Source organism: Asterias amurensis, chromosome 12 (genome assembly GCF_032118995.1).
Source record: "Asterias amurensis chromosome 12, ASM3211899v1".
Lineage (NCBI taxonomy): Eukaryota > Metazoa > Echinodermata > Asteroidea > Forcipulatida > Asteriidae > Asterias > Asterias amurensis.
The window spans coordinates 16743263-16755710 of record NC_092659.1 but is presented as its reverse complement, the minus strand read 5'-3'; the positions used below and the strand labels follow the sequence as shown (position 1 = coordinate 16755710).

General features: G+C 41.9%; 1 protein-coding gene across 2 annotated transcripts; it reads right to left on the bottom strand.

Moving 5' to 3' along the window:
- Window positions 1-846: 846 nt before the first annotated feature.
- Window positions 847-11787, bottom strand: LOC139945270 (P2R1A-PPP2R2A-interacting phosphatase regulator 1-like). 2 transcript variants are annotated; one of them, XM_071942600.1, is made up of 9 exons: window positions 11639-11787; window positions 10513-10762; window positions 10068-10158; window positions 9070-9161; window positions 8379-8430; window positions 8083-8211; window positions 7349-7493; window positions 5874-5949; window positions 847-5518 (listed from the first exon to the last, which is right to left on the bottom strand). In XM_071942600.1, the coding sequence occupies exons 2-9, from the start codon at window positions 10683-10685 to the stop codon at window positions 5386-5388; spliced, it is 891 nt and encodes a 296-aa protein (XP_071798701.1). In that variant the 5' UTR covers window positions 10686-10762; window positions 11639-11787; the 3' UTR covers window positions 847-5385. The 2 variants fall into 2 exon arrangements, with proteins under 2 accessions (XP_071798701.1, XP_071798702.1); XM_071942601.1 differs by having other exon boundaries at window positions 11662-11787.
- Between the last annotated feature and the right edge of the window lie 661 nt (window positions 11788-12448).

Genomic DNA, 12448 nt, shown 5'->3' with positions numbered 1-12448 from the left:
CGACTTTGATGTTATGGGGTGGTTTTTTTTATGAGAACCTGTCTTGCTATTACTTTACAGGGCTGTATGCTTCGTTTTTGAAAGGGCAAGGGCGCCAAGGCATTATCTTCTTGGTAAAGGGCACCATATGATGAAGTTGCAAGTTTGTACTGGAGCTATTCATGGGCACCAAGGCAATGACCAGGGGACACAGAGGCAATCACCTTCGTTGCCTCCGTGAAGTATCAGGCCTGACTTTACTCTACTGTCGCGGAGTAGATTTTGGAAATAGGGAGACTACTTTGTTCTGAGAAGAACTTGTCCTGCTGGGCGGAAGGTAGGACTCGGCCAGGACTCCTACTTTCCCTTAGTTCAATTCAATTCTAATTCAACGAACATTTATTTCCACAAAGGGTTATCACTCAATAAGAAAACAAAACAATAGATACAATAAACTAATACGTGGAGGCATTACCCAGGAAGCCGAAGCTTATAAACGGAATGCCTTAAACATACAAAAAATAGACTTTAGAACAATAAAGAACAAGCAAAACAAAATATAAAACAAAGCAATGAAACTAAAACATAAACTGTAGTAGACATCAGACGGACATATGCAACATTACGACACGGTTAATAAAAGAGGTACCAAGCAAAATAAAGCACATTTAAACCAAGACAAAATACAAGACAAAATACATGTAAACTATGCTATATACTGGGAGATAAAATGGTAGTTGACTTATCGTTGTTAACTTCACTGCCACAGAGTGAGTTTCATCTTATTTGTTGTGTAATTAATTGTCGGAATGTTTTACAACAGGCCTCTTTTCAGGGGTTTTTAATATTACGGTACAAAAGAACGAAAGAACAACTGGCTGTCTGTTAAAATCATCTGCAGTCGGCGTGTTCCATGCAGATAGGTTTATTTACAGCATAGACTATAATCAGATTATACATCACTTGTTATCACTTATTCTGTTGGTATCAAGCACTCTTAGCCTATAATCTTTATCTTGGTCCAATTTCATAGAGCTGCTGAAGCAGAACATTGTTTTTGCTTAGTAGACATGAATACCATGGATACCAGTCACAATTTGTACTTGTGACATCGCAGTTTAGATGGTAACCTTATTCTAGTTGGTGCAAGACGTTTCTCATTTTCCTTTCACACACATAGCGGCCAATTCAGCAGCGCCCACACAGACTTACCTGACTTGGTCCACTCACTTCTCCAGGGCGGTGAGTGGACCAAGTCAGGTGAGTTGGTGCGGGCGCTGTTGGTGAATTGGCCGCAGTGTGCGTGAAAGGAAAACGAGAAACGCCTTGCACCAAGACTATAATCTAGTAAGCATAATTTTGTTGTGCTTAGCAACTTGTCATGTTTAAGCCGCTCAATGAAATTGGGCCCTTGTCTAGATCTCCTCTGGGACTAATCCATCGATCAAATAATGCTAATCCCTTTAAAGGCAAGGTGTACATCTGATAATTGCTCCACAAGGTAATGACCGTAAAAACTTACTTGGAAGGAACACTGGACAGCTGTTGATAGTATAAAACATTATTAGAAACGCCACCCCTTTAAGTAATGTAGCTTTAGAGAAACAGGTAATTTTTCACACAAAAATCATGCATCTGAAAGCACACAATTCTATGCAACAAGGGTGTTTTTTTTCATCTTTTTTTTCTTTGAAGTAGAATTTTGTTCCAAGTGTTCCACTGCCAATTTCACATCACTGCTTACTTTGGAATTCAGCGCTTACATGGCCCAAAGAATCATGCCAGTTGCACAGGTTAAGCACAGACATCTGCGGTATGAAATTATGCCCAGCTTTAGTTTGTTACTTCTCACAACAGCATGTAAACAACTGTATGTGCCAGGCCTGTACTTAAATTACATTGAGACCATGACCTCTGTTGCCCCCTGGTATTTGCCTTGGTGCCCTCTTCAGACGTTTTCCACAGACTTTAAGATTTCCAAGTGCCCTTTGCAAAATCAAAATGGCCTTGCCCTCTCCGAGATGAAATTCCAGGCCTGATGTATAAATTGTTCAAATGGCTTCAAAATCTAGTTTCATACAAAAAGTTATAAACAAAACTTGAAAATTGAGTTTCTATACCAAAATAAGCCTCATTAAAATAAAGTTATTTGTTTGCTTTGTTTACCATGAACAAAATTATATTCATCCCGAGTATTTATAAAGAAAATACTACAGTCTTGTATTGACTGTTTGAAGAATAAAAACAAACCACCCTTGTGTAAATGTAATTGTTTAAAATGTTACAGTCCGTCAAAAAATGTGACTTCTTTAAACATTTTTCTGGAGATTTTTACACTCTGAAATATACAGCATAATCCCATGTTCAAGACGCTGGACTACTACAGGTAGCCTATGGGTCATCTGCACTCGTATTACACTGTCCGCATAGGAGAGGCCATCAGGGCCCAATTTCATAGCGCTGCTTAACGGTAAACAAATTTGCGTGCTTATTGTAGCAGAAAAATTTGCTTAAGTCTTAGCGTATTTCACAGGTTAGCAGAAAAATTGGGCGGCCATACTGCGTGTTTACCATGGATTTGCATCGTGATGTCATTTTTCGTGCGGTTAGCACCGGAAGGTTAGCATGCCTTTTCGTGTGCTTATGGTCAGCAGCGCTATGAAATAGAAATTGCACAGTAAGCACAAAATCGGCCGCTAAGCAGCTCTATGAAATTGGGCCCTGGTCAACCAATACATGCACTGCATACAGCTCAAACCACTCACACACACACACTATGCTGTACAGTCCAGTGTACATATCTACCATAGACAAGCACACAGCTACCCGAGGCAGGCGGGCAGCCAGGCCTAAGTTTTTATTTTGTAACTCCAAACGCCTCAAGGCTTGAAGTAAGAAGAATATAAATCCTGGATAACCTACATTGCTTATACAAATATTAATTGCTTATTATGTTTATATGCATTAAACCATTTACCATTGTTAAGAGGTAGGGTGCACTTTTGGCAACTACTCAGATGATTTCACCATAAAAACTTATTCGGTAAAGAGCACCGGAGAGCTGTTGGTGTTATCAAATACTGTTAGAATCAACCTTTTAAAGTAATGTAGTTTTGGAGAGAGAGGTATTTTTTCACCCCAAATTTGAATCTGAGAAAGGCTTTATGCATAAAGGCATCTGACAGCAAACAATTATATTCAACAAGGGTGTTTTTTTCTTGCAACTTCGACGACCAAATGGGCCCATATTTTCACAGGTTTGTTGTTTTATGCATATGTTGGGATACACCAAGTGAAGATACTGGTCTTTGACAATTACCAAAAGTACACCCTGCCTTTAAGGGTCTACTAATAATTAAAAACTGGCACAGCCTCATAATAAGCCACTTCGGAATGTCAGCGGCGCATGTCTGTTACTGCTGACAAGGGGGTTTGTCTATCTCCCGTAACCTTTTGACAATACCCGCTGGTTTTGTCAAAAGGTTATTGGAGATAGACAAAATCCGTTGACCGCAGTAACAGACATGCGCCGCTGACATTCCGAAGTGGCTTATACAAGCTAAGGTCCTTACTCTGCTTGGAAACATTCCATCTTGTTTAAATAACCGATACATCATGCAAATATTACTCATTTTTTAATATTTCTTTATACAGTTTCAACTATTCTGAAATATACATGATCAATATACAAGCATTTTTTTATTTCTTATCTACATTTATATACATACCAGCTTCTATGTACACTTTGCACAAACCCCTACAATAGTATTACCATAAACAATCTTATAGCTCATGATTTCACGTAGACGCAGCACAGCAATTTATATATGAGTGACTACTCTTAAAGGCAGTGGACACTATTGGTAATTACTCAAAATAATTATTAGCATAAAACCTCACTTGGTAACGAGTAATGAGGAGAGGTTGATAGTATAAAACATTGTGAGAAACGGCTCCCTCTGAAGTGACGTAGTTTTTGAGTAAGAAGTAATTTTCCATGAATTTGATTTCGAGACCTCAGATTCAGAATTTGAGGTCTCGAAATCAAGCATCTGAAAGCACACAACTTTGTGTGACAATGGTGTTTTTTCTTTCATAGTTATCTCGCAAATCCGACGACCAATCGAGCTCAATCTTTTACAGGTTTGTTATTTTATGCATATGTTGAGATACACCAAGTGAGAAGAAGACTGGTCTTCGACAATTACCAATAGTGTCCAGTGCCTTTAAACACTTTGCTGATATTTTTTCAAACCATCCCTCCCCAGGACCAATGGCTGAAACCATATAAAAGAGTTCCATTGTGTCCCCTAATGCACGTCAATATCTTTTTAACGCAGGAAAAGTCCCTTCCAAGCCCAGTGGCTGAAGCCTGATTTTCCGCAAACGCAGCACAGCAGTTTATTCAAGTACCTATACCCTTAACACTTTACTGCTGCAGTTTTTTTTACATCATCCCTCCCCAGGCCCATTGGCTTAAACTATCACAAAATAACTCCATTGTGTCCCCTTATATGTTCTATACAGGAAAAGTATTTAATTTTTTTTACCTACAATGTTAATGTAAAACAAATCTTGGGTATAGTATGGAAATATTGACTGCTAAGAGGGGCACAGTTAAAATTATAGGCCCAAGGTGATGTCAAAACCATGACTATGCCCGAAGCGAAGCTGCGAAACATTAAAAAGAGACGTTATTGGCCCCATGACCAGGGCACTAATGTAAAGCGCATTGATACGGTTATTGTGAAATTGGAATATTGGTTATTATTATTATGTGGGAGGAAAAAACCCATAGAATTATTTCAGGGAAAAACCCATGCAGTCAGGTAGGGATTGAAAACCCACTCCACATAACATCCCCAGGCAAGATTCCAACCGGGGTCCTAGAGGTGGAAGAAGGCGAGAAAAGAAACCACTACACCGACCCTTATATTATATCTTTACACTTTGCATCACAATACGCACATAAAATTGTAAAAAATAACAACAGAACAAAGCATTGAAACCGTGCCTCCTTTCTTTATATCAAAGTCGACAACAATTGTACGGTGAAATCTCATCAAATATAACATTTTCTTCTATCCACCCCTTGTGCCCATGTCACATGTGGCCACTGTCTGCCACGCTCACCATTTTAAAAGCAAAAATAAAACCAATTGTCAAGCGTTTTCACGATGCAGTCCTATAATACGTTATAGGAGTGCACTATGTGGTTTGGGTGTATTTAACAGCCCTTTAGTTAGCAGTATTTCTATTGTGCTTATCCCTTTGGAGACCATAGCGACCGCCGATAAGAGATGGACACAAAACTTGTTTTCATCTTAGATGAGTTCACGTAAACATGAGGACAAACATATACCTACAAAGTCACCCCCTCTTTTCAGAAGTGGATGATGCTTAATGTCATAGATGTGTGTCACCCATTGCAAAAGCAAAGACCGATCCACTTGTTGAGACGGGGGTGGCCAGGCCAGATGTTGAGTTGTTCAGATTTCTTTGAGGGGGACTGGCATCATCCGAGCTCAGACTGCATATACTGGTAATAAATGCACAATATTTTATCAGAATTATAACAGGGATATGTTAAGAACTTAAAGAGAAGGCGGCCCAGTATTTCCACTGCCCCAGCCTCGGTACCATGGGCAGCACGCCATATCGATACCTCTCGTCACACACTAACCATTGAAAGGGGAACACTGACTGGCTAATCCAGAGTCGCTGCTTTGCGTTCTTAAACACGTTTGAGCTCTTGTAGGGGCCAATTTCAGTGTAAGCATTTTTTCTTCTAAGCAAAAACTGACAGGGAGCCAGTGACAAACTTGGCATTTCGACTGATAAGAATTGTTAAGCATGATCTGTGCAGGCTAAGCACGCTTAGCAACCTGACTCACCTTTGGTTGCTGCTGTTGTGTGATGGTGAGCACAATAATTGTCTCTTTGGTGGTGTAGCATCGCTGTCGCTATCGTCTGTGTATCAAAAATTATGTAAGGTCACAAAAGAAATTATGACTATGTATTTGATAACAGTACATTGTTATCCAACAAACACTAGAGAAATCTGTAAATACAGCCCCTGTATCACCCACTCTCCCCAGTCCTCCTATCTACCACCCAATCCCCTATTTACCTAGTCCTCCCCTCTACCACCCAGACACCCCCATATCTACCACCCCTTCTCCCAATTACCTAGTCCTCCCCTGTACCGCCCAGTCCTCCCCTCTACCACTAGCCCTAACCCTACCATTCAGTCTCCCCACCACCCAGTCTCCCCCAACTACCACTAGTCCTCCCCCCACCACCCAGTCTCCCCCATCTACCACCAGCCCTCCCCCCACCACCCAGTCTCCCCCATCTACCACCAGCCCTCCCCCCACCACCCAGTCTCCCCCATCTACCACCAGCCCTCCCCCCACCACCCAGTCTCCCCCATCTACCACCAGTCCTCCCCCCACCACCCAGTCTCCCCCATCTACCACCAGCCCTCCCCCCACCACCCAGTCTCCCCCATCTACCACCAGTCCTCCCCCCACCACCCAGTCTCCCCCATCTACCACCAGCCCTCCCCCCACCACACAGTCTCCCCCATCTACCACCAGTCCTCCCCCTACCACCCAATCTCATCTACCACCCAGCCCTACCCCTCTACTACCCAGTCTTCCCATCTCCATCCAATGTGTCCCCCTCTAACACCCAGTCCACCCCTTATCACCAAGCTCTCCCTACCACCATGTCATTTCCCTCCATCAACGAGTCCCACCTTTCAACAACCCAGTCCCTCCACCCTCTAATGCCTATTCCCCATCTTCTATCACCCACCCCTCCCCTTCTACCACCCATTTCTTCCCTGCCCCACCCATCCTACAACCCTCTTCTTCAATAACCCAACCCTTCTACGCCATCATTCAGCCAAAGTACTTGCATTTCCTCTTAAAGTTCAGCAAGCTGGGCCCGAGTACAGGGCTCACACTGCGTACTCCCACCCAGCCCTTCCCTTCTACCACCCAGCCCTCCCCTCCTTTGACCCAATAACCCAACCCTTCTATCACACTGGACAGCCAAAGTACTTACATTTCCTCTTGAGGTTCAGCAAGCTGGGCTTGAGTACAGGGCTCATACTGCGTACTCCAACCTGGCCCTGCCCTTCTACAACCCAACCCTCCCATCCTTTGGCCCAATAACCCAACCCTTCTACCACACAGGACAGCCAAAGTACTTACATTTCCTCTTGAGGTTCAGCAAGCTGGGCTTGAGTACAGGGCTCATACTGTGTACTCCAACCTGGCCCTGCCCTTCTACCACCCAGCCCTCCCCTCCTTTGGCCCAATAACCCAACCCTTCTACCACACTGGACAGCCAAAGTACTTACATTTCCTCTTGAGGTTCAGCAAGCTGGGCTTGAGTACAGGGCTCATACTGCGTACTCTTGATGTTTGCCTGGTGGGGCTCGGGATGGGGCTCGGGGTCAGAGAGTTGTTTCGCATTGATATTTGCATCGATGGGGAAAAGCATTGCTGAGAGAAAAAAAAAAATCATTAATTGATATTAGTTTGGGGTTGAACAAAGAAACATTGACTAGAGCAGGATTTTAACCTGCTACTCCCAGATCAACGTGACGGTTCTCTACCAACCGATCTATCTAGCCCTGTGTGGGTGGTCTTCCTGTTTTGTCGATATCTTTAATGGGGGAAGTCAGAAGCCATTCAACCTGTTACTGATGTATAGCCAGGGATCACACTCAAGTTTACGAAACAACCTAGGAAGCGGCAGCAGAGGAACAACCTTCAGGGGATGCGACTTAATTTATATTATTTTCAAGAAATTGTAGTCATTTGGAATCCCACCTCAGACCTAGAGCCTTGCATGTGGTTTGGGTTTTCAGTCTCAACCTCATGGGTTTTTCCTTCTTGTTACCTTTCATTTTTCTATTATTGCTGTTGGATGTGTAATGAAATTAAACGTCAGGCCATTAACTATTTTTTGCATTTATACTCTCGGTCCATTCCGTTGGTAAGTTGTTTGCAACAGCTAATTCTATTTTCTCATGAAATTAATAAGATACAAATATTGTTCACTATGAAGTCAAATCTCATTAAACCTTACCTTCCCGGGGGTTCTCTCCCTATTTGGAGACGGGGTTGAAGGGACTGGAAGAGATGAAGTAAAGATTCTTAAAGGTTCCGAGAATGAAGCTGACTTTTCGTCAGATCTTAACGCTTTGATACTTTCACCCTGCAAGGAAAACAAAAACAAAAACATAACAACACAACAACAAATATGACAACATCTCAAATATGTTTACTGCCTGTTTTGAAGGAGCGTTACAGAATTGGTAAGAAAAAAACTTTTACACGGTTTAATTATGATGATTGTAGAAAACATCCCATAATGTTACTCACCAGACTCATTTCATCACATGAATGGCTGATCTGGAACGCAGACTGCACCTCCCTTTGGGCGAAAAAACAAAACCAAAATATAATCAAAATTAGTCAATGTTAGCCTACAGCATTTAAAGGTAGGGTCATAGTTTTTTTTTTTTGTCAATTTATTGCCAATTTAAAGTTTCAGAGGAATAGTGTCTACCTGCTGAGAAAACAGCAACAAGTTTTTCTCAAATGGGACCGTATTCCCAAAATGTGAACTTATTCCCAAATGGGAAGTCATTCTCAAATGGGAACTCATTCACAAACAAGAATGCTCATGTTGAGTGTGATGTTGCTGGCAGGCACTCTGCCCAACTAGGATTCCCAATCTGCCTGAAGGCTTAACAACAATTGATTTGCATACAACATCACTTCCTGAGGGAAAGATATAAATATATCCAGCGCAACTTGGGCATGACAACAATCTGACCATTCCACCTCTCATGCTAATTAGGCTGTCTTCAGCTCGGGGCAGCAGTGGGGAGTGGGGGGGGGGGGGGGCGTTTGACTAAGAACAAGGAAGGAAAAGGCCAAAAGGAAGGATGTAGTAGGATTTCATTTTTAGAACATATTTTTCATTCAGATAAGACCTATGGCATTTCAAATTGACATTTAAAGCACAGGACCAAATTTTAAAAAGCTGTTTAGTAAAGTTTGATCTCACCTTTCGTGCTCAGCTTCCCTGCTTCGGACATCTAGACTCTCCTCTTGTTGGATTTGTCTGATACGAGACGGCACCCGAACTGGTGTAGTCACCTGCAAAGAGAAGTCCAAAACAACACATTTTTTTGTTAGTTCTATCGGATACACATATCACAGAGTAAAAACCCTTGAGCAAGACACTTAACCATTACAACTATGTCCTTCAGATGGGACGTAAAGCTGTTGGTTCTGTGTGTTGTGTTTAAAACCCAGTTACACTTATCGTTAAAGAGAAGGGAGTTTGCCCCCAATGTTTTCTGGCATGGTTGGCAGCAGATTGCGCCGCAGCACCTTGTAAAACCTCACAAGGTGCTGAATAAATATGGATAACTCTGTACACCTGTTGTAAAAACAATGAGAGAATATCAGCACCAATCTGTGGCGGATTCCAGCACTTTAGATGAGTTCAACATTGTTGTGACACAGTTGTGGTTGTAGGTTTTACAAAGAGATTGCGGCGGAACGAGAACAATGATTCCCAAAGCACTAAACCATAACCCATACCCACTAAAACATGTTGTTTTACATCCGAAAAACTAAGCAAAAACACTGTGGCCCTAGGCTTGATCAACTATCAGTTGCCAGCCCCTAACATTGTCTTTACCATACAGGGTGCGTTCGATTAGCTTCTCTGTGTCAACCTCGTGGTGCTCATTCGAGTGAGCCCCTGACAAGAGGTAATCGAACATCCTCTCCTCTAATCGAATCATGCACCTCGGGCCAGCCCCAAGTGACCCGTTCCACAAGCAGGGCACTTGGGGCTGACCGGGTGAGCCTCTGGAATGACGTCGAAGCTATTTGAACGTATCGGGGGCAGATCGGGGTCGACCCAGGGAAGCTAATCAAACGCACCCAATGTAAGTCTAGACTACAAAATCTGAGACTGAGACAGATGTGAAGATCTACAACACTGGACAGTACAGAGTGTGAACTCAGAGGCTCTTGTACTGTTGTACTCACATTGGCCGACTTGGCGTTCCCGGACATGTTGGCACTGAATCGTCGAACCCTTTCCCTCTCTCTGATTGGCTGAAATACTGGGGATTCATCACTGTGTAAGAAGAACAAATCTGTCTTTAAGAATCAACTTTCAAATAAAATTAAAACGGCTTGCTAAGAAAATATCAACATTAAGTACCCCTTGCTAACAATGACATACATGGCTCAAGCTACAGTGATCAAGTTCACTTTAGAGGCATCATTGGTTTCATTACCAGAAAAGCACAGTAATTGTATAGACCCAGTGCATATGACGTCACACTCTCCAAAAGCACCCTAACTGACGCGTGACGCCAAAGGAGGCAAATCATTGGGCAATTATTTGTGCGTAAAAACGTGCGTGAGACCCAAGTGCCCTTGCACCGTTTCGTGTTATGCAACAGCTTGATATGGCAATTGTTCATACCTCATGTTAGGGCCGTCAAACATGGGGGCGCTATTCGATCGTCGCAGTATCCCAGTCTCTTTGTTTTCGTCCATCCTACTATCGTCACCGTTTGGTGACATGACGCGCTCTATCTCCATCAGGCCATCCTCCTCTGGGGAGCTGTGGCTACAAATGGAATCCTTGTCGCCCATTGCGTCACTGTCGGTGACTCGGACTTGTGAGTTGGATGCTTAATGTGTCAGTGGTCTATGAAGCTAGTGAACAGTATCTGAAATTGCAGAAAATTATCCCAGTCATGTTATAAAGTGCTTTAGTTTCTAATTAGACCTTAATAATAATTAAAAAAAGGCTTAGAAATCAGTTTTTATAACAATGTTGTGAAATTAAATATAGTTTACAACTTCAAGTGAACAGCTTGTTGTGGAAGTTTTTTGAGTTCCCTTGATTGATGGAAAGATCATCTCAACAAAACAAAATCTCATATTGATTATTATCGGTCAATTCAATTTGTGATATTATCATGATCAACATGTTGTTGTGCTACTTCATGTTGTTGCATGTTGAATTCAAGAACATTGAATTTCGTTTTGCAAAAGAGGCACACATCAATTATTGGAACATCTTATTTTTGTAGTAACAATGGGCAACTTTTGAAGGGGCACCAACATGACCAAGGCAAAGACTAGGGGCAACAGAGACCGTCCATAGCCTGTGTGCCCAGGCATGGAGTGTCAAAGACTTTCTCTACCATTTGGAAAAGTAATTTGGAAAAATCCAACACCACCACTTTCTCATTCTATCTAGATGCCATCATCAGGTCATTGTGAATTGTCACTCTCGATCTCTACCGACCGGTGTTAAAATAAACTATGAAACATAAAACAATCTTGTCTCGGTTATTGGTTAACAAAATATAGTTTTGTTATCATAACAAGAGAAAAGTGGTGGTCAGACCCAAACATGTCTCAACCCAAGGCAATCAAATTAACTCCAACTCGTATTTCTAGACTTAGATTTTTTTGCCGGTCTTGGGCACCAAGTTTTGTTCACTATCTTTGCCCGTGACTCGTGAGCGAGTTTACCGTGAACCACACAACACAACACAATCAATTAAGGAAGAAAGCAATACAAACGTCATAATTACCGTATCCGCAACAAAAATCTCACCAATTTCCACTTGTGCTTGTTAAATTCTCGAACAAAAATGACCCAGAAACTTCAAGGAAAAGAAGACTGAAAAGGAATGTGAGATTTTTGAAGCGATGCCCCCATCTTCCCTCTCAACTTTTTCATGGATTTGTTGATGTCAGAAAACCCCAAAGTGGTTTTGCCCATGCGCCGACCACACACAACAAACGTCAAAGAAAGAACTTCTATGATTGGCCCGTGTAAGTGGGATGGGGATTTTTCCCCGTGTAGTTTTCCTCCACAAAATAGAAGATTTCAATTTTCTTTTATCAGTTTGATATCAAGAAAGGTTAATTATAGTATGATGAATGATAACAGCAACTTTTACCAGAAAATATCTTGAGTTATTGTATAAGAAATATAGCATTTTGAGGGCGAATGCTGAGGAGCGCGGATGGTCTTCATGAAAAGTTTTGGTAAAATGGTCAAGAGAGGGCGCTAGATAGTTTTCTCAATCGACAAATTTGTGATAACAAGCAAAGGCTCGCTCAGTGTGGAACTTTAATTTGTAACCACTACCCCCCCCCCCCCGCCGAAAATGGCAAAGTATTAAGCCTGTGATAAAGTCTTTCAGTGTAGAACTTGAAGGGGAAATATTGACTTAATTTGTTTTTGTTTTTAAGTCAGAAATTAAGTTTTGTTGAAAATAAAATTTAGGCTTAACTAATAAGTTGCTCAAAAAGTTTGTCTAAAATCTCTGCAAAAAGAAAAAATTGACAAGATGGAATAGTAAAAAGTAATCAGCTTTTGAGACAAATAAGTTTTT